Source organism: Halichoeres trimaculatus, unplaced genomic scaffold (genome assembly GCF_033239565.1).
Source record: "Halichoeres trimaculatus isolate MK-OKI-2021-1 unplaced genomic scaffold, fHalTri1.1 fHalTri1_scaffold_23, whole genome shotgun sequence".
In the NCBI taxonomy this organism is placed as follows: Eukaryota; Metazoa; Chordata; class Actinopteri; order Labriformes; family Labridae; genus Halichoeres; species Halichoeres trimaculatus.
The window spans coordinates 598,033-622,423 of record NW_027437201.1 but is presented as its reverse complement, the minus strand read 5'-3'; the positions used below and the strand labels follow the sequence as shown (position 1 = coordinate 622,423).

Sequence of the window (24,391 nt, the reverse complement as noted above, 5' to 3'; positions counted from 1 at the left end):
AGAGGGAGGAGTGGGACTAGGAACATGATGAGGAGTGGGAAGAGGACTAGAAGGAAGAGCAAGATGAGGTGTTGGAATTGGAGCAGGATGAGAAGTGGGATGAGGAGCAGGTTGAGGAGCAAGAGGAGGAGCAGGGTGAGGAGCAGGGTGAGGATCAAAAGGAGAAGCAGGAGGGTGAAAAAGGTAAAGATGTTGTGTTGGAGCATACCTGTATTAAGCTCTTTATTGCCATCTAGGTGTGAACAGTGTTACAGTCACTGACAGGTGGAGTCCTGTGTGGTGGATTGCATTAAAGGGATAAACAGAGAGTATCACAGCATGGCCACTTAAAAAAAACAAGGCAACAAAGTGACGTTTAATAAAATTGAATAGATTTCAGTTACTTCCACTTTAATTATAAACAACTGATTGAATGAAATTATTGGCAAATAAGTATATATATATATATATATATATATATATATATATATATATATATATATATATATATATATATATATATATATATATATATATATATATATATACAAATTATATTTTACATTGAAACTGTTTAACAATCATGAAGTATCTGAAAGATGATACTTACATAAACCAAATATCTGCACAAAAAAGTGTTTTAGATCTACTTATAAATTAGGTAGAATTAATTTTATTAATTTATATAAAATATGTATCTAGCTTAAATTGATTTGTTAAATATCTTGATAATATGGATCTATTTTATTTATTTCATGGGTGAAATTGGGGCTATCTTTCTAAATATCTGAACAAAAATGGTTAGGATTCAATGGTATTACACGAGATTAATTGATAGGCTATATAGAGAATTAAGCTTAGACAGACTTTGCCATTCTGTTTGCAACAGATGTGTATGGAAAAATGTGTGTACAGCAGGGCATCATATCCACTGTGTTCCCTCCTCACTCACAGTGACACCTGTCAGGTTACAATACGTTGTTTGTCGTATAACATGATGAGTTTCACGTTTTAACGTGATACTAAATTATTACTTTATTCAGTGATACTGAGTATCACATAACTTAATAAACTCATTGATGCACGTATAGTCTTGATTTGATGAAATTCTTCAGGAAGATTCTGCTGTAATTGAGCACTGTGGCTGACATAATGATGTTTACACTTGGACAAGGGCAGATTTTGAGATGCATGGGGCTCTACAGAAGTGTGAATAAGTCCGACCAGTTAGAGGTAGTTGCATTTATTACAGATAAACTTTATTAAGTCAAGAGAAACCCCCATTGGTTTTTAAAAAATCTCGCAGACAAAACAGTCACAGTGAACGGCATTTGCTTTGTACTGCATTAATGTCATAATTCAGCATCTTAAGGTGAAAAACCAGTGTCATAAAAGATTGTGATACTTCGGTTTCGCTTTGTAACGCGAAAACTATCACGTTGTGACGTGATATTTTTTTCTGGTGTGGTAGTACGCTTTCGTAGATTCCTGATTATTTCCCGGTCGTTTGGGAAATATCTCTGACCCTAACCCATTTAATACAAATATCTGTTTTGTATTTTAATTATGTCAACCTGTCGAGACTCACCCAACAACAGAGGTTCCTAACTCCTGGATATTAAAGACGTAGATTTATCAACTACAGTAAACCAGTCACCATTAGACAGCACTATGATCTTAATGGGTCTGTTTATCCTCTTAATAATAAACAGTTCGAGTACAGACAGCTGTTTGAAACGTTTATGTGCTTTGATGTAAACAACATTATCTCTTCCAGGCCTGTAGGGGGCACCAGTTCTAACGCATCCCTCTGCGGAACCTTTCGATTACTCTTTTGTTCCTACCCGGCGGTCTTCAGAGAAGGACGCTTCATAAACTTCCGGGTCGTATTTCGAAAACACATGTGAGCCGAGAGGAGAAACCAAAGAGGAGTTTTTGTGAAGAGGTGCACGCAGAGGAGGAAACTCAAAAATAAGAAACGCAGGAGGCGCTTACAGGGGAGGAAAAAACCAAGAAGGAGAAACCGTGAGGAGGAGCACACAGAGGAGGATAAACTGTGAGGGGGAACACGCAGAGGTGGGACCCAGATTTTGATGATTTAAAGGTTTAAACCACAAACTGGGGCTATGCTTACTTAAGCCTGTGTCAGTCAGACAGCAGAGGGGCTAAACTGAAATGAAACACGATTGAACTTGTTGGAATGGAGCTGTGTCTAAAGATTAAGTGATATCTCTCAGACCTCATATCCTACCTGTCTCTGTTTTCTCCTGGAGGAAAACTATTCGTCTCGTTTTTACATGAACCATCCAGCTTTTCACCCTTCCATCCGTTTAATCTGAGCTCTGATCTGTGGACGACAAACCTCTCTAGAAACCTGCTTGTGTATCAGTCTCCAGGATGGATGGGAAGGTGAGGGAGCAGAGAAAACACCAGAAGAAGCACAGTGGGCCCAAAGCAGCCAAGAAGCAGCTCAGGAAGCAAGGAGGCACCACCCAAGAAGATGAGCGCACACGAAACCCCAAAGCATTCGCCGTCCAGTCAGCTGTTCGGATGGCCAGGACCTTCCACAGGTCAGGTCCACAGGATGATGCTTTGTCTTTCCTGATCTGATTAACTCAACCACACACACATGCGTGCACACACACACACACACACACACACACACACACACACACACACACACACACACACTGTCGAATCTAACCTGATTAACCTCCAACAGTCTGTGACTCTGTTTAACCTCCATCAGCCTGTGACTCTGAAGCAGATGATGGGGTAAACTTCAGCACACTGACTGGATGGAGCTCTCACACGCTGTGTTTTTTTTTTCTCTTCAGGTCTCAGGACATAAAGACAAAGAAGCATCATATCCCTCTGGTGGACCGGACTCCTCTTGAACCTCCTCCCATTGTCATCGTCGTGGTCGGACCCCCAAAGGTGGGGAAGAGCACACTCATCCGCTGCCTGATAAAAAACTTCACCCGTCAGAAGCTGGGCGAGATCCAGGGACCTGTGACCATCGTGGCAGGTGAGGCTGTTATGCAGAGTTAATCCACAGATTCTTTAAGGTGTGGTTTATTTCTTCTGTCTGTCTGTCTGTCTGTCTGTTTGGATCTGGTCTCCTCCTGTGGCCTGTTTGTCTCTGTGTTTTACCCCCTCATGTCATCCTCTCTGACCTTTAATCTCTGATATGTGACCTGATTTTTGTCTATCCAGGGAAGAAACGCCGTCTGACCTTCATGGAGTGTAACAACGACATCAACACCATGATTGACCTCGCCAAGGTGGCAGACCTGGTGAGGACACGTCTCTTCAGGCTGAGTTTCCTGTCTTTAAGAGAACCTGTCTGAGATCTCTGTGAATCACAGGGAAATAGCGTGATGAAGTTTTTAGTTGTCATGTTTTAAAGTTTCTCAGGTCTGATCTTATTTTTTACTTTTTAAACTTTTAGAAACAAACATCACTTCAGGGCTTTGCTCTCCTGTCCCCAGGTCCTGATGCTCATTGATGCCAGTTTTGGCTTCGAGATGGAGACGTTTGAGTTCCTGAACATATGCCAGGTGCACGGCTTCCCTCGGATCATGGGCGTGCTGACTCACCTGGACTTGTTCAAGAACAACAAGGCTCTGAGAAAGACTAAGAAGAACCTGAAACATCGCTTCTGGACTGAGGTCTACCAGGTATACCTGCCCAGACCATGTGCTGAGTCCCTGAAAGAACTGCTCCTGTACAACCCATAATCACTCGTGTGTGTTTGCCTGTGTCCACCTGTAGGGGGCGAAGCTGTTCTACCTATCAGGTATGGTGTACGGAGAGTATCAGACTCAGGAGGTGAAGAATCTGGGTCGCTTCATCTCTGTGATGAAGTTTCGTCCTCTGGTTTGGCAGACGTCCCATCCCTACGTGCTCACAGATAGGTGAGAGAACACATGACCCACCTGTCTCACCTGACCTCACCTCAATTCACCTGTCAATCAATCAATCTTCATTTATACAGCGTCAAGTTATAACAAATGTTATCTCAGGACACTTTCCAAAAACATGAACAGATCTGTTAATAAATGTTATTATCAAAAACCAACACCAAGACGAGCTAAGGAGTCTGATCTCATCTTAAAACATAATGAGTGCAGAGCTTTGTAGCATTTAAAAAGTTACAATGGAGAGGAACAACTTCCCTTTAACAGGCAGAACCAGACTGATGTTAGACAGACATCTGAGGAGACTGTAAGGGAGTTAGAGAGAGAGAAAAGCTCTGTCCCCTGTACCAAACTTATGACAGAGGCTTTTCTACAGCAGCAGACTAAACCTGCCCGAGAAAAACAAGAGCTGATCTTATAAAACTGTTCAGGAGAAGATCCACACTTTACACTTTTAGCTTTCACAGCATGTAACACTCTGCCATGACATGAGGGAAATATACATGCATGACCATTATCACTGTCTGATGATACTGTGAAGCAATTTCAGATTAACTTTATGTAAATATATCTTTGTCATTATACACTGCTTGGCCAAAGAAAAGTTGCCACCTGGATTTAACAAAGCAAATAGGTACAAACCTTCTATTGGATAATTACTGCGTGGGTGATTATCTTTCAGCTGGCAACAAGTTATCTTACACTAAGTGGTACAATGAGATGCTTCTCATTTCTTAACCAACCATGTGGAAAGACACATCCTGTGGTCATGGAAAAGATTCTTCTGTTTGAGAAGAGTCAAGCTTTGGCATGCATCAAGCAGAGAAAACATCTAAGGAGGTTGCAGAGACTACTAAGATGGGGTTAAGAACTGTCCAACGTGTTATTAAAAACTGGAAGGGAAGTGGGGACCCGTCGTTCTGCAGGAAGAAATGTGGCTGGAAAGATATCCTGAATGGTGGTGATCGGCCATCACTCAAACATTTGGTGAAATCAAATGGAAGAAAAACGAGTAGAGCTCAGAGCTATTTTTAATAGTGAAAGTAAGAGCATTTCCACACACACAATGGGAAGGGAACTCAAAGGATTGGGACTGAACAGCTGTGTAGCTCAAGAAAAACCACTAATCAGTGAGACTGACCTGAAGAAAAAAGGCTTCAATTTGCTAGGGAGCAGATAGATTGGGCTCTGGAGCAATGGAAGAAGGTCATGTGGTCTGATGAGTCCAGACTGACCCTGTTCCAGAGTGATGGGCCTATCAGGGTCAAAAGGGAGGCAGATGAAGTGATCTCCCATCATGCCTAGTGCCTACTGTATAAGCCTGTGGGGGCAGTGCTCTGATCTGGGGTTGCTGCAGTTGGTCAGGTCCAGGTTCAGCAACAGTCTGTGCTCAAAGAATGAGGTCAGCTGACCACCTGAATATACTGAATGACCAGGTTATTCCATCAATGAATTTTTCTTCCCTGATGGCACGACCATATTCCAAGATGACAAAGCCAGGGTTCATCAGGCTCAGATTGTTAAAGAGTGGTTCAGGAAACATGAGACATCATTTTCACATATGGACTGGCCCCCACAGAGTCCAGACTTTCACCCCATTAAGAATCTTTTGGATGTGCTGGAGAAGGCACATCCTTCAACGGTCAGACTCTACTATCATCAATTCAAGATCTTGGTAAAGATTCCAAAAAGAGGAGCCTGATAACTAGAGGCTTCACTTCCCATACTACTTTTAGGAACAGCGAGCAGACCTGCATGCTGAGAACACAGTGACCTAGACAGATAATACAGAACAATGAGCTTTTTAAGATAGGATGGCCTGATGCCATTAAGAGCTTTGTAAGTCAGAAGAAGAATTTTAAACTCTATCCTAGATTTTACAGGTAACCAGTGTAGAGACGCTAACACTGGAGAGATGTGCTCTCTCGTCCTGGTCGGTACTCGAGCTGCAGCGTTCTGAACCAGCTGAAGAGTCCTAATAGACTTATTAGGATAAAAGAGAGTTGCAATAGTCTAGCCTGGAAGGAACCAAAGCATGGACTAGTTTCTCGGCATCGCTCTGAGACAGGATGTGTTTGAGTTTCCTGATATTACAAAGATGAAAAAATGCCATCCTTGAGACCTGTTGAGTGTTAGAGTTAAAGGACAGGTCCTGATCAAAAAGAACTCCCAGGTTCCTGACAGTGGTGCTGTCTCACCTGTTGTTCTTTACTCTCTGTCAGGATGGAGGACCTGACAAACCCTGAGACTCTGAGGACTAACCCAAAGTGTGACCGGACAGTTTCTCTTTATGGTTACCTGAGGGGGACATACCTGAAGAACAAAGGCCAGGTCCACATCCCAGGTGAGGAACCCGTCCCCTCTGTATGAACTCTGCTGGTCTCATCTGAACTCTGACAGGTATGTGTCTGCAGGTGTGGGAGACTTCCAGGTGTCAGATGTGACTTTCCTGCCTGACCCATGTCCGCTCCCTGACGCACAGAAGAAGAGGGCACTGAACGAGAAGGAGCGCCTGCTTTACGCCCCCATGGCGGGTGTGGGAGGGGTTGTGTACGACAAAGATGCCGTTTATATTGACCTTCCTGCAAACCACGTCAACCAGCAGCAGGTGTGTTCTCTAAACCTGACTCATCTACAGGCCGGGTGATCAGAGAGAAGGAGAGGCTGTTTGTGCAGTGAGCAGGAAGTGATGTCATCTCTTTCCTCTGTGCATGTTATAGTCATGCACATGTACCTGTACCTGTCTCAGGTGTGTTCCTGTGTTGTTGTGGTTGCAGGAGGAGGGGCGTCCCACCACTGAGCTGGTTCAGTCGCTCATCGACACTCGCACCACTCTGGATGCAAAAATGGTCGCCAGTAAAGTGTCTCTGTTCAGCGGCTCGGCCACACTGAGCTCAGAGGATGTGGACGATCAGAGCGGGTAAGACAACGACACAGACACATTTTATGACCCATGTTCCTCAGCAGCTCATCCTGTGTGTGCGTGTGTGTATGTATGTATGGGTGTGCGTGTGTGTGTGTGCATGTATCAGAGAAGGGACACACCTTCAGGAGACCCCTGTCCTCAACCCGAACACCCAGAGAGAGAGGAGGAAGGTGGTCTTTACAGAGGATGACGATGATGAGGAGGAGGAGGAGGAGGAGGAGGAGGAAGAGGGTGACAGTGAGGGCAGTGTTGAGGAGGAAGAGGGCGATGAAGATAACGTGTCCATGTTCCTGAAAAAGGCACGGGCTGATTCTGCACCTCCTCTGAAGAAACAGAAGGTAAAGGAGGAGGAAGAGGAGGTGCTGGCGTTTGCTGACAGTGAAGATGACCTGGAAGAGAGTGAGGAAGAAGAGAGTGCTGAAGACGAAGAAACTGTGAGAGCAGGTGACTCTGGACACTGCTCTGAGGAGGAGGAGGAGGAGGAGGAGGAGGAGCAGAGTGATGAAGAAGAGGAGCAGGGTAAACATCTGTGATCTTAAATCTTCTGATAATTGATTAGGACCTGAGGCCAGTTCACCTGAAGCTTCCTCACAGCCTGAGTCCAGGATCAGTACCGCCCAGAGTCTTTAATCAAATTTATTTAAAGCCAGATCCACTTTAGGGTCAGGATTAAAACAAAGAGCAGATCAGATGATCTAATCTCTAATCCTTTAGTCTTAATCCCATCAGATGAGTCCAAAGAGTCAGGCCCTGTGAGGACTCCTCAGGTGAGCTCAGATGTCACTAGGAACTTCATGTTGTGTGTGTGTCCTTTGATTGGTTCTCAGGTGCTCTCAGGTGGAAGGTCTGCCTGCAACAGAAAGCTGCACAAGTGTTTCTACGGCAACAAGAAGCTGCCCCCAACCTGAGGAAACAGGTGTACGGGTCAGGTGAGAGTCTACCCGAGTCTGAGTCCATCTGGGTCTACCTGAGGCTTCAAGGGGAACAGATCTCTGACTGTCCTAGCTCTGTCTGTGTGTGTGTGTGTGTGTGTGTGTGTGTGTGTGTGTGTGTGTGTGTGTGTGTGTGTGTGTGTGTGTGTGTGTGTGTGCGCGCACATGTGCACGCTCAATGGTAGAGGCAGACAGAGGTGATGAAGAGGAGGAGGAGGAGGAGCTGGGAGGTCTGTTCACAGTCATTCGACCTCAGAGCAGTGTAAAGTTCAGCGCCAACGCCCTGGACTGTTCACGCTTCAACCCTGATACAACACATGACTGGGACCTGAAGGAGGTACACACACACACACACACACACACACACACACACACACACACACACACACACACACACACACACACACACACACACACACACACACACAGCCACTGTCATGTGTGTGTGTAGATGAAGTTCAAGTGTGTGTGTGTGTGTTTCTCTCTGCAGATGCTGAACTCCATCAAAGACTGTTTTGTGACGGGGGAGTGGGAAAAAAGTCAGGATGCCGCCACACTGCTGAAGGAGGACGGTGAGTGATGAGGCTCAAAAACACACATGGTTGATGTGCACAGTGTCTCTCTCAGGACGCGGTCACACTGGCCAACCGTGCCGTGCCTAAGCACGCTTCAGCCCTCAAGAACATTTGGAATGGCCAGTGTGACCACAACCCTGCCTTGCTCAAGCACCATTCGCTTCCGTGCTTTGGCACGCTTCAGGGAGGTGGGCTTCTGCACGGTTTACTTCATGCACGAGCACAAGCAAGTGCGTGTGATCCTTGACGTATGATTCCTGCGAGCCCATCTCTCGACAATCATTTTAAACAAAGTGGGGGTGTTAGAGGGCTGTGTCCAAATAAGTCCAAAAGTCTCTATAGTCGTAGCAGTGCTCTCTGTGTCTCATTGTGCTGACTCTGATGAGATCATGCTTCATGTAAACAGATGCTTCATGATGAGGTAGGCGGGCTGTGCACGTGTGATACCCACTAAACTCTGGTTCATATTGAGGTAGTGTGACCGCTGGCCGTACTCTACAGCTGGGGAACAGGGCTGCGGGGGGGCAATCGTGCTTAAGCATGGCACGGTTTGGATGGCCAGTGTGACCTCGCCCTTACACACACACACACACACACACACACACACACACACACACACACACAAAGGAGACGGTTTTTTTTTTTTTGTTTTCTCTGACTGTCAGTGGCTGCAGTCATCCTGAAGCCTTAGAGACATGAATGTCGTGTGTGTGTGTGTGTGATCAGAGGAGCTGTACGGGGACTTTGAAGATCTGGAGACAGGGGCAGTCCACAAAGGACAGGATCAGGTGAGTCTTCAATGGTATCAATCCAAATGTGTGGGATTATTTAAATCACTCTTAATCATCAAATGTCAAAGTTCAGGTCCAGGCAAAGTGGCCTTCATTTGTCAAACGTGCGTATGCCTGAAAAATGGGTGTATGCTCTTTTCAATGCACAGATCAGCATTTATAAATCTGAACGTGGACGTTGGGTACACTCAAATCCCACGCCAGGTCTGAGTTCCTGTACGCAATTTTCATGTCAGTGGGGAGCGCGGTGCAGTGAAGGAAATCCATATTATATTAGGGGCGTGCTATGTGAATTATGATTGTTTTCAGCCGCCACATTTTTCAACAACTGATCAGGGGTACTCCGCGATTGGTCCTGATATGCATGTTTCATAAATCATGCGTGAACGTTGCCGTAAACTGATTTCTACACCCAGATCTGTGCCAATTCCCACGCAAGATTGATAAATGAGGGCCAGTGTCGCCGCTGAGTGTCGCCCTCATCATGTTTGTGTTGTTCATGCAGCAGAAGAGTGAGGATGGTGAAGATGAGGAGGAGGAAGAGGAAGCTGCTGGAGGTGAAATGAAGATGGATGAGGAGGAGACTCAGAAAAAGAAGCGTCTGGATAAGAAGCGTCGCCTTAAGGAGCGCTTTGATTCCGAGTATGACGATGGAGAGGCCACATACTTTGATGACCTGAAGGAGGAGCTACAGAAACAGGCTGAGGTGAGGAAACACCTCCAACAGCTGTTTACCTTTCAAACAGCTGGTTTGAACTGTTTACTAGTGCTGTCAGATGATTAAAAAATTAATTTTATTAATTAAATGATTTGTAATTCATTAACCTAATTAATCACATTTTAATCACATATCTGCTTGAGGCCCCCAAAAAAGGAATTTGAATTCTAGTACATTACAAAATTGTAGTTCATGACTTATCAAATGAATATACGAAGAGGAGAAGATTTGTAAGTCCACATTTTTTTCAATTTGATTGCAACTGTTCACTGTGTCTAGAGAAGTACATTGTGTTTTTCAGCAGGGGGGAGGCGGGGTCTGGTTGGGCTTGTCATTCAAAATCATGCTCATAAACTACTGCGGGTGAGAGCGGTGCACTCTTTGGATTAGAGATCAGCATTGATTTCAGAAGAAGATGTGAGATATTATAGAATAGAATAGAACTTTATTGTCATTGTAACAAGTACAACAAAACCGAAGTCACAGCAGCAATCAAGACAGAAACAAAAACAAAAGTAAGAAAGTGTAGAGAAAGTGTAAAAAGCTCTTTAAGAAAATAGATGATGACAGCTTGTCCATCATTCTCCAGTTCAGCCAGGATGACAGAGGCATAGAGAGACGCTGCAAGTCAGAAAAGTACAGGCAGCTCCAACTGAGGATATGCCGCAGTAGTTCAGAGACAAGGAGCGGCACGATCGTGAGAAAAGAAAATGAGGATCATGGAGCGGATCAAAGGCTGGAGCGCCAGAGATGAATGCGATGGAAAAAATGTACAATTTGTCTGTTTTTTTGATCAAAAACAGAGAGACATGAAAGGATGGGTTGATTGCATTCATTTTTATAACGCATTAATTTGCGGTGTTATTAATTCATCTAATCAACGCGTTAAAGTGACAGCCCTACTGTTGTCCTCTCCAACCTCTGATTTTTACTGTTTACATTTCTAACAGCTGATTATAACTTTTTACATTTCTAACAGCTGATCCTAACTGTTCACTTTTTCAACAGCTGATTCTAACTGTTTACATTATTAAGAGCTGATTGTACCTGTTTACCTTTCTAATGGATGTGGTCTGTTTCTTAAAGCAGGTTTAGTGAAACACTGAGCTAGGTGAAACCCTGGGTTTTCTGATTTAGAAATGGGGGTTAATCAAACCAGAGAAAGAGGGATAACTCAAACCTGTTGCACAAAGAGACGTCACTTTGGGGCCGTTTACACAACAATGGTTTAAGGGTGAAACTCAAAAGTTTTGTTGCGTTTCAGCCTTGCGTTTACGTGGAAACAGTGTTTCTGCTGACCAAAAACACAAACTTCTGAAAACAGCCTCCAGAGTGGGATTTTTCTGAAACGCTGCTGACACCGTTGCCGTGTAAACAGTAAGCCGGTGTTTTTAGTGGAAACGATAACGTCACACTCCACCTTGCGCAAGCGCATACAACAGGACACCAGTGCCCTTGTAGAAATGATTTCTCGATATATTGTATTGTTTAGACAGATTTTCAAAAGATTGCAATTCATTATTTTTATATATTTGGTAAAATTTTAAGTCCCTTTTCTGCCCACTTGTTAAATAATTTGTCTGTTGTATTTGCACTAAATTCTGGATCTCTATGTATTTCCCTAAAATTCACCATATCATTGTTGACAATCTTCGTATCTTTCGCAGTTCTTTCGCCATACCTTGAGAGTATTTTCAATACAGTAATTATTTTTGATTTCTTCCCTGTTAGGAACTTAAGATATTGCTGATTTTATTAAAAGCATCTGAGACTATTACTTTCCATCTGGGGGTACTAATGTTGCTTATCCAGACCATTTTTGATTTTACACTTTAAGATATGTCTCTAAATCTGGCAGTGCTAGCCCGCCCGCTGATTTTGGCAGTTTCATTTTTAAGTTTAACACGTGTTTTTTTTGGCATCCCAAATAAATTTTCTAATCAAATCATCACATTCCCTAAAATATCTGGGTGGTATATTACTTGGCAAATTTTGAAACAAATTCAAAAATTTAGGCAAGACCATTATTTTTAGAGTTTGGGCTTTCTCATATATTGATATATTCAAAATCTTTCACCTTTTAAAGTCAGTTTTAACCTGATTGATTAATCTGAAATCATTGATTTTAAATAATTTTTGCATATGTTTTGGTATATATACCCCCAGCTACTTTAGGTGATCACAGTCCCATTTAAAGTTGAATTTAGATGGGACTGTTCTCTTTTAGAGCAGTACTGTAGCATTGCAACATTACTGATGGTAGTCATGTGCTCACATCCCAGCAGAAACGGTGTGTTTTTCTTTCGAAATTGAAGTTATTTGAATGATATCTGAAATGTCGAGCACTTGAGGAAGGCAACTGTATGCAGGGCGGTCAGAAAAGTGCTCCTTAACCTGAAATGGCTTTCACCCATCTTTGTCAATTTTACTGGACATGAACCTGTCAGAGCCATCAGGGAGGAGTTCCACTGGATCGCAGGAACTCTGTTCAGTTCATTTTAGATTATGTTCTGTTAATGACATTGTGCTGCGACCTCAGACTGGGATTAGTCATTTAAATTCTTTCAGGGTTTCCCAGTTTGATTGGCTGCACAGATCAGCCGATTTGTTTTTGTTTCAGACAGCTGATTTGTTTATGTTTTGAACAGCTGATTTGTTTGTTTATGTTTCTAACAGCTAATTAGTTTGTTTCTAACAGCTGTTTATAACCCTTCTCTCCAACACCAGCTGAACCGGGCAGAGTTTGAGGATGTTGACGATGAGACCAGGGTTCAGTATGAAGGTTTCAGACCGGGGATGTACGTCAGGCTGGAGATCTCCTCTCTGCCCAGTGAGTTTGTCATGAACTTTGACCCCCAGTATCCCATCATCCTTGGGGGGCTGAGCTCCAGAGAGGGCAACGTGGGATACCTGCAGGTATGGGACTCTGTGGGTCTACTGATCTGATGTTCACTGGTCCCTCCAGCTGTCTGTTGGTGTTTGGCGCAGAAATCAGCACTCAGACTTTCAGACCTCATGGTTGTGGTGGTGTTTGTGTTTCAGATGCGTGTGAAGAAACACCGCTGGTACAGTCGCATCCTGAAGACCAGAGACCCCCTCATCTTGTCTCTGGGCTGGAGACGGTTTCAGACCCTCCCCCTTTATCACATTGAAGACCACAATGGACGCCACCGCCTGCTCAAGTACACGCCACAGCACATGCACTGTGGAGCATCCATCTGGGGTTAGATGCACACACACACCCTCACACACACACACACACACTAATACGATGATAATAAATGCTAGGGATAGATTACAATCTGAGGAATGTTCTGTCTTTGATTAATAATCCTGTTATCAATAATCCTGAACCTAATCTGTAATCTGAGCTCATTAGTCAGTCCCTCCAGGATGTAGCAGGCACTTTTGGGGATTGCTGTGGCTAAAATGGCTAATTTTGCGTCAGTTTCTTGGAAAAATTGTGATGCATGTTGCGATGCTTTTAGATGTTTTTTTGGGGCAGTGATCAACGAGTTATAATAGTTGGGGATTTTTTTTTACAAATATACATTTCATTTAAAAAACAACATGATTCAGTGAGAATAAAACAGCATCGAATGTTTTAGGTTAATTGTCACTCAGTGATGTCCCTCACTCTCCCTTGTTCTCTTGCACACACACACACACACACACACACACACACACACACACACACACACACACACACACACACACACACACACACACACACACACACACACACACACACACACACACACACACACACACACTTGTTTCAGGCATACCTCATGGAGCCTCTGTCCCTTTGATCTGTGTCAATAGTTGTCCTTCTGTTATTCTTCTCTTGTGTTATTGCCCATGCAGAAAAGTGTGTGTCAGTAGATGATTTTGGTTTGTTTTCCACCACCATGTTGTACAGGGTGCTAAACCGTTTAATGCAGAACATTGGGAAATTACCTTGCACATTCCTTAGCTGCAATATTTGTTTGTAAATGTGTCTGCAACTTCATAAATAAGGAAGCAAGTTTCATGGGGGACTGACTGCTGCTATTGGTGAAACTCAAGGGGGCATGTGAAACTATTATTATTGATCAAATTTGCAAAAGATTGCAGTGATTGGACAAAATCAGAGGGTTACCCTAAATTCACATGGCAGTTTGTGTTAATTGTTGCAATCACAACGTTGCAACTTCCTGGAGGGACCAGATAGGGGAGAGTCTCCTCTTTCATTTGAGTTGATGTCCGTAAGGATCAGGTCTACAAGATCATCATCATCATCATCATCATCATATGTCTGCAGGTCCCGTCACTCCTCAGGGTACAGGCTTCCTGGCTGTTCAGTCCGTCTCTGACACCAAGGTGAGTGTGAGCTCAGGTGAGTGAGAGCTCAGGGAAGTGAGTGTGAGCTGAGTTTAGTGAATGCTGAGGTGGTTGTGCGCTGAAGTTAGACCTCAGGGCCTGTATGCACGTTCAGTCATTTAACAAACGGGACCATTAGTCCTTACGTCCTGTTACAGAACGACCCGTCTGGCTGCGGCATTAACTGCATGCACGACTGCAAATAATCGGCCAGTTAACTTATTACAGCATGAAAGTAACGCAGGTTCAGGTTATGTCATATTTAAGGGGAACCTCCTCGAAAACCCCATCAAACAAACTCAAACTGAACTCCAACATTTCACCACACACATCTTGGAAGGACCCAGCTGTATAAAAGCATAGGGTGAGTCAAACTTATAAAACTGACGACGGTGAGCCATGCCGGTTTTGCCGGTTTCCCTTATCTCATCTGTTCACTGAAAAATGTTGTGTCTCCCCAATCTAAATTGGCTGTATGGCTACAAATTGCCATGTTTTCAAAGGATTGCTCACTGTCTTTACATATTTCGTCTCAAACAGTCATACAATGCATGATGTCTTCCTTTAAATAGCTGGACAGGCACTGTAATCCTGCCGCAAGTGCCTGTAATGGTGAGGTCTACCTTCATTTTATCTAACGCTCTTTTGGGACGTTTACCTGGCTCATGCATACCACTAATCGTTTTTTTTTCGCCAGTGGAACAAACAGTCCATTTTCCTTGCTAATGGCTGGCCATGCATATGGGCCCTGGTTAGTTAGAGCTGAGGTAAGCAGATCCCCCTGATGCAGAGCTAGAAACACTCTGTCTCAAGTGTGTAGGGGGATAGTTGAGTGTGTGCAGTACGTGATGATCACATAGCTGATGTGGGTACTGTAGAGCTTTAATTTGAAAGCCTTTCCTTTTCCTGTTTGTCCTTTCAGAATAATAATTTCCGTATTGCAGCAACAGGAGTGGTTCTTGATTTAGATAAATCTGTCACCGTGGTGAAGAAGCTCAAACTCATCGGTTACCCCTACAAGATCTTTAAGAACACCTGCTTCATCAAGGTACACGGAGTTTTACCAGACTCTGATTCATCTCTAGCTGCTTCTATCTCTGACACAGGAAGGATAAACCAGACCAGATCAGACCCTAAAGAATCAACTCCTCAGACTGTTTGCACTGACCCCCCCCTCTCTGCCTGTCTGCCTGTCTGTCTGTCTGTCTGTCTGTCTGTCTGTCTGTCTGCCTGCCTGTCTGTCCGTCTGTCTTCCTGTCTGTCTGCCTGCCTGTCTCTCTCCCTGTGTCTCTTCCTGTCTGTCTGTCTGTCTTTCTCTCTCCCTGTCTCTCTTCCTGTCTGTCTGTCTGTCTGTCTGTCTGTCTTTCTCTCTCCCTGTCTCTCTTCCTGTCTGTCTGTCTGTCTTTCTCTCTCCCTGTCTCTCGTCTCTCGGTCTGTTTCTCTCCACAGGGCATGTTTAACTCAGTGCTGGAGGTGGCTAAGTTTGAGGGAGCGTCTGTACGGACAGTGTCAGGGGTCAGAGGTCAGATAAAGAAGGCTCTGTCCTCACCTGCAGGATGTTACAGAGCCACGTTTGAGGACCGTCTGCTCATGAGCGGTGTGTGATCACTTTACTGTATGGACATCAGGCCTCCTGTTGTCCTCATCCTTTCATCATCATCCTTTCATCCTGATACTGTCATTCTTTCGTCCTCATCCTGTTATCCTGTAATCCTCCTCTGGCCCTCATTCTGTCATCACTCTGTAACATCATATGTCTTTGTGGTTGTTTTGCAGACATCGTGTTCCTGCGCTCCTGGTTCCCGGTCTCAGTCCCTCAGCTCTATAACCCGGTCACCTCTCTGCTGCTACCTGTGGGGATGAAGGACAGCTGGGCGGGCATGAGGACGCTTGGACAGCTCAAACATGACCTTGGCATCAGAAAGACACCCAATATGGACTCTCTCTACAAGGTGGATTGACCTCTGACCCCTGAGCTCTGATAGCTGCTCTGAAACTTGTTCTGACTCTGTTTCTCTCTCTTCCAGCCGGTGGTTCGAGCTCCGAGGCGTTTTAACCGCCTCCACATCCCTAAAGAGCTGCAGAAGGCCCTTCCCTTCAAGAGCAAACCCAAACAGCAAGCAGCTAAAGGAAAGCTCCCCCAAGACCTGCAGAGACCCAGTGTGATCCGAGAACCCCATGAGAGGAAGGTGAGTCCTGGATAAAGCAAACTGAGCTCAAAGTCTTTCTTACCATTGTGCGATAAGATGAAGCAGAAGTTCTTCTCCCGTTTGCTGCATCTGGTATGAAAGGACTCACTTGCAGACACTTACAGACCCCACAGAGGTAGCTCTGTCCTGACAAACTAACATAAAAACATACACATCAGAACAGATGTGAAAATGCTCTGAACTGGAGGGCACTAATGAGCGCCTCTGAGTTGAAGAACCTTAACCAGAACCAGAACCAGCTGTCTCCCTGCTGAGGATCTTAACGTGCTTTCTCTCTCATTAATGGAGTCAGAGTTCACTGTGCACAACTAATCAGATGGGCTCCAACCTGACATAGATAAATCCCAAAAAATCTGATGCAGAGACACTGTCTGCACTGCTCTGTTTGCATGATCTCTGTTTGTTGTCAGGTCTTATAAATAACTAAATTTAATGACAGTTTTTAAACACACTCCAGGAAACAGATTTATCATATCTCAAGGCTGTCTTTCTCACCCTGTCCTGCAGGTGGCAGCGCTGCTCCATGCTCTGAGCACGGTCCACAGCCACAAGAGGAAGAAAGCACAAATGCTGCAGCATGCCAAACACAAGGAGTTCCTGCAGCTGAAGGAGAAAGAGGAGGAGGCCAAGCTACAGAGGCAGAAAGAAGCACGTAAAAAACTGTACCGGGTCATGGGCCAGGCGGACAAGAAGAAGCAGAAATCTAGCCTGAAGGGGGCGCCGCAGGAGGACTGAGTTCTGTTCTTAGACTGTTGACAGATGGAAAGTGTTAGAGATGAGGACTCATGACTTTGCAGACTGATGCTGGTAGGATCTTTGGGCAGAATGTGTGTTTCACTGATTTGATCAAAGGAGTGGTCTGCGTTTTTTGAACATATAGAAAATGAGCTGTGAATGAGAAGTCCGCTAACTGTTTACTGATTAAACACAAAAACAGCATAAAACGTGTTTATATAGAGCTTGTCTTCAAAATGAATGAACTGTTTGTTGCTCTCTTTTTTAAAACTTAAAAGAAATAAAATCTGCTCTGGAGACTTTGTTAAACCACCATCATCAGACTGTTCACAGCTGAAGGGTGTTCAGGTGTTAAACTGAGCCAGTTGTTCCTTTTTTACTCTGCATGTTTCTGTCTCATCCCACAAACATCGACAGAGCCCACAGATGGTTTAAAGATGGCTCAGGACTAAATGATGACAATCATCATGACATGACACTCAGAAATCTCTGTATTGGAGGCTTTTGAACTGAGACATGTCAGTTATTGTAAACCATGACCTAGTGGAAGAAAGGATGAGAGTTTAAGGAGGTAAGATAAGTTCTGATTGTGATCAGGAAAGCCAAAACATTGATTTGTTAGACAACATTTACTAGTTTGAGCTGAACATTTCCCTTGAATGTTTAAATTTTACCTAGTGTTGAAACAATCAAAACACTTTTACTAGGTATTGATTTTTTTAAAATCATTTACTGGGTTTTTTATAGTACAAAATGATCACTGTATGAAAAATAATAATACATTTGATAATTTATCATTTATTTTTATTCATTATTAGCTTGCAGACATTTTTTAATAACTCAAAATTCTATAAGTGTGAAACCATGTACGGGTTTAAGACCAAAACAGGGGCTAAAGGCTAAAACTCATGTCACTGTGATACATGTTTACCGGGCCTGGATAACACACTGAAAAGTAGGTGCGACCATTCCTACTGACATAACAATCGCTATCGAACAAAACGACACTGCGTGTAAATTTTTCGTTATTCGTGGGATAAATTCGCGCAGTAACATTTGGTGAATATGAATTTTGATGTGAGCGTTTATCTTTATAATGCGTGCTTTTATTGTGAAGGGCTTCGAGCGGAAGTGTGTGGCAGCCGTGGGGTCATGGGAGGACTTGTAGTTTATTACGGAAGGGCTGGATGAGTAAAAGCTGAGCCTGCTGGAAGTTACAGAGAAGAGTTAAAGATTCTCCGAGCAACAGGACTGTATTTACGACTGGCTCTGAACAACATGGCTCCCACCAACCTCCTTCATCATAGCCCGAAAAGTGCGGGTAAATCATGCTAACTGAGCTAACAGACCTAACTACTGTTTACTTTCAGGCAGCGGAAACTCTCCTTCTCTCTCTCTCTCTTTGTGTGTGTGTGTGTGTGTGTGTGTGTGTGTGTGTGTGTGTGTGTGTGTGTGTGTGTGTGTGTGTGTGTGTGTGTGTGTGTGTGTGTGTGTGTGTGTGTGTGTGTGTGTGTGTGTTGGACTTAAGTTTGCACTTTGTACTGTCCAGTTGCCCACCTGTAACACCACGTGTGTTTGTGTGTGTTTGTATGTGTTTGTGCGCGCCCGTGTGTGTGAGCGCACGGCGCGCATGTGGTGGTTAGCTTTAGAGGGATTATCAGCCTATGTCATCATGAAGATGCGCACGCATCTTGACCGCAGAAGCAGAGTTTAGCTCCATTCATTCAGACGAGTTATCAAAATGTAAGGTTGTTCTGTGGTCAGTTTAATGGCCTACAACAGAGGCAACGTCTATCAAGTTTTGGCTGTGGCAGAGCAGCCGGTGTTTTACAGTTAATAGCGACCATGTTAACTGGTGACTCTCAGACGACAGTAACAGTAATTAACTGCCGAGAGTCACACTTAACACTGAAACACCAGTGACTTCTGCGGGTAAATAATGAAATGTGCCGTCTTTATCTGATTTGGTGCGGTTCTCTGGACGTAGTTTGCTGGTTCTTTTATTATGAACCAAGTCTCAGACTCCGCAGTCTTGGTCTTTTTTGGTCTGGGAGGGTTTCTGACTTTGTTTACGTCCTGGTATCAGTCTGGCAAGTGTCCACGGATAATGCAGTCACGAGCATCGAGTGACAGTGGTGTGTTTAAATTCCACCGATTAGTCTCTCCACCTCACATCTGTCCACTTACTGATCTCTTCTGTCTACTCACTGCTGTTTCACAAACCTGGGAGCCATTTACCATCCGGAAAAGTGATGATATTTAGTTTAAGCGTGTTTTTTGGTGGTCCACGTCAGTTGACAAACCATATAAACTGATTAATACAGAGGAACGGCTGGGACTTGAGGCAGTTTACTGATGGCCAGGAAAGATCAGACATTTACTTTTTAAGGAGTGTAAGGAGAATTATAATGTAAAAGTTTAGAGTGTGTTAAATAAATGATGTCAGTATTTAATCACAGTTATTAATTAAATAATATCGAGGTTTAAGAATATAAGACAATGCTTGAGTGCTACAATCTGCTGTTTCTTGAGTGTTCCCTTGAGGCTGGCTCTAGAAGTTCCAGAAGCCACATACACACCAAGCCATAAAAAGCAGTTTTCAAAGCAGAAATTAACCTATTTACAGACAGGCACAACAAACATCTGTCTGAATCACTAATTTCACTATTGGCACACACTGTAGGGGGGTGGATTTTTTTCTAACTCTGCAATTCAGAGGATATTAAGATTGTGAGCTCACCCAATCAGAGGCACATCTCATCTCACGTGACTTACAGGCGCCCTAAAGCCCCTGACACTTCCAATATGGCTGTAATAGCCGATTTGCTTTAAACTATTTGTTTATCTTTACAACAACTTGCAATTTGACTTCTTAACATAAGTTTAATATCGTGACAGCATTGTGAATTTCTCCACAGTGTAACCGGCATGGTAAAACATGGCAAATTTCTTCTCCAATATGTAGAGACAAAAATGTTCCAAGTCCAAATGTCACATCAGCACAACAGAAAGTTTTGTTGGTTAAAGTACCTGCTCAAACTGACAGATGCCATTGGGAGACTCTGTCCATTAGTCATACAGTCTATGATTAATATCAGTTCAGAAATGTCACAAGTATTGAGTAAAGCAGTGGTGGGTCTAGGGGGGAGGGGCAGAGGTGTCATAGCAAACCTTGAAAGCTAATTGGCACCCCAGATGCCATCCTAAAATCCTGAGTTCAGGTTGGCTATTGGCTGAGTCAGGGGCAGGACTTACGTCAGATGCAGAAAAATACTCTGCACAGACACTCCATGACACAGGTGGTTAGAAGATGGATGCTGTGATACAAATTAAATATTATCCACAGGTGATATGATACTTTCTAACCCCCCATGTTAACTGGACTTACTGAGGTTCAGGTGGGACAAGCAGACAGTAGTGATGTTCAATACCACCGATTTCCTTTCCTTTCCGATCCGATCCTGCATAAAATTCAGGCTGGTATTGGCGATACCGATTCGTTACCGATACTCCGTGTAAATACATGTAATGTGTCTGATAATTTTTTTTTTTTTTTTTTACTTGCCTGTTCAGTGTCACGAGAACAGAATTATGGTCTGGCTGTGCTGTTGTGCAGAACACATTTACTTTTTCAAGGGGAGCAGTTAGTGTATAAGGCTCCCCTTTAGTTTTAAAATGATACTGTTTATTAGTGTATATAAATATATTTATATATATATAAATACACACACACACGCACACACACACACACACACACACACATACATATATATATATATATATACATATATATATATATATAGATAGATAGATAGATAGATAGATAGATAGATAGATAGATAGATAGATAGATAGATAGACAGATAGATAGATAGATAGATAGATAGTTTCCCGTATATTACTGAGTTTGAAGATTATTGCTTGACCAGAACAAGGTGATATCAGGAAAGAAACAGTGATAAAGGGAAAGAGTGTAGAGAAGAGACTAGACAGAGGGGGAGAGAGAGACAACGAAACAACAGTATAGAGAGCAACCACAACAACTGAGCAAATGACTACAGACAGGAGAAACAAACAACCAGCTGCTGAGCCTGAATAGAGACAGTATCCTGAGGTCTTTGACATCATAATCACAAGGAGAACACCTGTGGAGAAATTAACTGGAGAAATCATTCGCAACAGTGAGCCCATCAACGACAATTGTATAAAAAAATGTATATGTATTTAAAAGTATACACAGATGCATACACTCACCTACACATACAGGAGCACAGGTGAGAGTGCGGATTATTGGGGGTTAGTTTTGATTTAGATCAGGTGATCATGCCAAGGTGTGATCATACAGATGTGGCCCCACTGCCCCCAGAGGCCAGACCCACACTTAGATGGCCCTCATCCCCGGGCATCTAGCAGCCACAACAGAACACAAAGCCCAGACAGTCCACCACGGAGACAGCAGTACGCCAACCTAGGAGGAGGCAAAGAGAGGGGGCCCCGGGAAGGCAACAGGCAGGCCCCGGACACTGCAGAGTGGGGGCCCCAGGGGGCCAAGGTCTGAGGCCCACAGGCCCTGCTAGACGCCAGACCCCTGATCGAGTGCAGGGGGTAGGACCACCCAAAGGCCACCCACCCACGAAGAGGGGGTGCTCGGCCAGGCACCTGGGAGGATGGACCCAGCCCAGGCCACCACCCACTGCGAGTTGGTGCCAGCCCCCGCCAGACTCTGGAGACCGCAGAGCTCCTCTCCTCAAGACTTACCCCTTGATCAACCTCCTTAACACATGTATTATTACTCTAAATGAACTCATGCAGTTTTTTATTGAAGTATGTTTTTTTTGTAACTTATTTCATAACCATATCTAATAATTCAAACAATTTCAACAGTGCTTAGCAACTCCTACAGCTCCACATTTCTCCCTATGTACCTGGATGGTGTCTGCCTGCAGCACCAAAGGACTCAATCAGAGACGTCTGTGTCACCGTAGCAGCACCTGATCCTTTCCTTCTTCTCTGTCCCCCTCATCATAATTGCCTCGTATTTTTGGTAGTGGTTCAACCCAAAGTGTTTAACGAGGTTCACTGTGTTGTCACAAGTCCTGACGGTTTTTCTTAAAATATCACAAACAGCGTCTTGGCTTTTTATTGAGCTAAAATTGCTCCACACATGACTTCTTTTGCACTTTGCCATTCTGTCCTGTGACAGCGTGAGAGTGAGTGACAGACTGAGCAGCATACAGCTGCACTTACTCATTACGCACTTAACTAGGAGGAAGAAAAAGTAGTTCCCACAAAACGGTGTACCATTCCGATAGGTTCTCAATAGTTTGGTGACTTTTCACTGTGTTCCTGTTCATGATTTACAGGACCTCAAATGACTGAAGTGTCCAAAGTTTTGATATTCTGGTTTTATGATTGAATTTAGAGCACAGACAGCTGGTATTGGAAGTATTGATATTTCAATATCAATCTGCACATCACTCGCAGACAGGTGTGGAGTCACACATGAAGAACAGCAGGCAGACAAAAAGACCACGGCAGAGCAACTGTATGGATGTTTTGATGCTTGTTCTCTGATTGAAATCTGTGTGTTCCATCAGGAGATCATGATAACCTTCATTAAACAGTCACTGCTCAGCTGACTCACACACATCACCACCCTCAGACCGGGCGTTTGACCCTCACAGGGAGTCACTGTAAAGAAGTTCCTCCCTTCTCTTTTAGCTTTATTCTGCCTCTCTCTGTTCATGACTCCTCAGGAATGAATTGCACCTGTGTGTGTTCCTCCAGCATGCAGGAGTGTGTTAGAGTCAGAGCTGAGAGCCCTGCTGCAGCAAAGGATCATGGTCCTAGATGGCGGGATGGGCACAATGATTCAGCAGCACAAACTGGAGGAGGAGGACTTCAGAGGAGAAGAGTTTAAAGACCACCCTCTTCCTCTGAAGGGAAACAACGACCTGCTGAGCATTACACAGCCACAAATCATCTACAAAATACACCAGGTGACTGAAGTACACACATCTACACACAGAAACTGTCAACAACTACACACAGAGCCAAACATCTGCAACATACACAAGGTAACAAAAATACACACAGTAATTACACACAACACAAAACTACACAGAATGTGCTGAGCACCACACTACCACATCATGTATAACAGGCGCACGGACAGCGCTCTCTGCTGTTTGGAGAGATGTGTGTCAGTCTCGATGGTTTGTTTTTCTTTGTGCCAATGTTTACCTTATTACTGAGGTCACGGGTGAAACAGACAGCAGTCCATGACCTCTGACCTCCTGTGTTTACAGGAGTACCTGCTGGCTGGTGCTGACATCATAGAGACCAACACCTTTAGTAGCACCTGTACAGCTCAGGCTGACTATGGACTAGAACACCTGGTGAGATGCAGTCCCACTGACTGGTTGGCCTTATCATACTCAGAGAACCTGGAGGGTATTCCATGAAGCTGGTTTAGCTCAGAGCCTGGCTCATTTCAGTTAGCCTCCCTAACATTGCTGAGAGTTCGGTTCTACAAACGAGGCTTAGGGCTGGAATGACTTGGTAACCATGGTAAATCAGCCTGCACAACAAGCCTGGTCCTGAGCAGGCTCACAGTCAAGCTTACCTTAGCTGCGTCTCAGAGAAGGTCTGACAGGCTCCAAAAGACGCCTTGTGAACTGCATGTTTCATATTAAATTAATCTTGATCTTTAATGAATGATGATCTTGTTTGGAAATAAAAACTGAGACCAGCCCGTCTGGCACCAACAACCATGCCACGTTCAAAGTCCCTTAAATCACCTTTCTTCCCTGTCCTGATGCTCACTTTGAACTGCAGCAGATCGTCTTGACCATGTATACATGCCTGAATGCATTGAGTTGCTGCCATGTGATTGAATGATCAGAAATTTGAGTTAAGGATACTATTACAGATATGTAAATATATATCTATATATCTATATATCTATATATCTATCTATATATATCTATCTATCTATCTATCTATCTATCTATATATATATATATATATATATATATATATATATATATATATTTATAGATAGATATAGATATATATTTATAGATAGATATAGATATAGATATATATAGATAGATATAGATATATAATCAGATCTCCTCTGGGCCACAGCAGGGTGAGGGGCTTCACACTTTTGACCTTATTAATTGCAACCCTGTTGCCCTTTGTTACCCCTTTGTAGTCCCCATAGAACTCCATGAAGAGT

The 24,391-nt window shown here is 43.7% G+C and overlaps 2 protein-coding genes across 4 annotated transcripts in view; both read left to right on the top strand.

Annotated features, from left to right (window-relative positions):
- The first annotated feature begins 1,825 nt into the window (after nt 1–1,825).
- bms1 (BMS1 ribosome biogenesis factor) lies at nt 1,826–17,425 on the top strand. Of its 2 annotated transcripts, none has more exons than XM_074663868.1 (23): nt 1,826–2,055; nt 2,369–2,549; nt 2,817–3,007; nt 3,196–3,275; nt 3,471–3,659; nt 3,754–3,896; nt 6,122–6,243; nt 6,314–6,507; nt 6,677–6,819; nt 6,932–7,344; nt 7,653–7,754; nt 7,943–8,094; nt 8,248–8,329; nt 9,059–9,120; nt 9,632–9,829; nt 12,569–12,757; nt 12,884–13,064; nt 14,145–14,203; nt 15,126–15,251; nt 15,653–15,800; nt 15,980–16,155; nt 16,231–16,392; nt 16,921–17,425. In XM_074663868.1, exons 2-23 carry the CDS (start codon nt 2,377–2,379, stop codon nt 17,146–17,148), a joined length of 3,513 nt encoding a protein of 1,170 aa, XP_074519969.1. In that variant the 5' UTR covers nt 1,826–2,055; nt 2,369–2,376; the 3' UTR covers nt 17,149–17,425. The 2 variants fall into 2 exon arrangements, with proteins under 2 accessions (XP_074519969.1, XP_074519968.1); XM_074663867.1 differs by having other exon boundaries at nt 9,629–9,829.
- Nucleotides 17,426–18,293: 868 nt separating this feature from the next.
- The window catches only part of mtr (5-methyltetrahydrofolate-homocysteine methyltransferase), a 31,885-nt gene continuing 25,787 nt past the window's right edge, over nt 18,294–24,391 (top strand). Inside the window, exons 1-3 of one of the 2 annotated variants that reach the window (XM_074663897.1) lie at nt 18,294–18,463; nt 22,936–23,147; nt 23,457–23,546. In XM_074663897.1, coding sequence (XP_074519998.1) covers nt 18,427–18,463; nt 22,936–23,147; nt 23,457–23,546 — 339 coding nt within the window. In that variant the 5' untranslated portion in view covers nt 18,294–18,426. Of the gene's footprint in view, nt 18,470–22,935; nt 23,148–23,456; nt 23,547–24,391 lie in introns of both variants that reach the window. The other variant, XM_074663896.1, reaches the window with a different exon arrangement.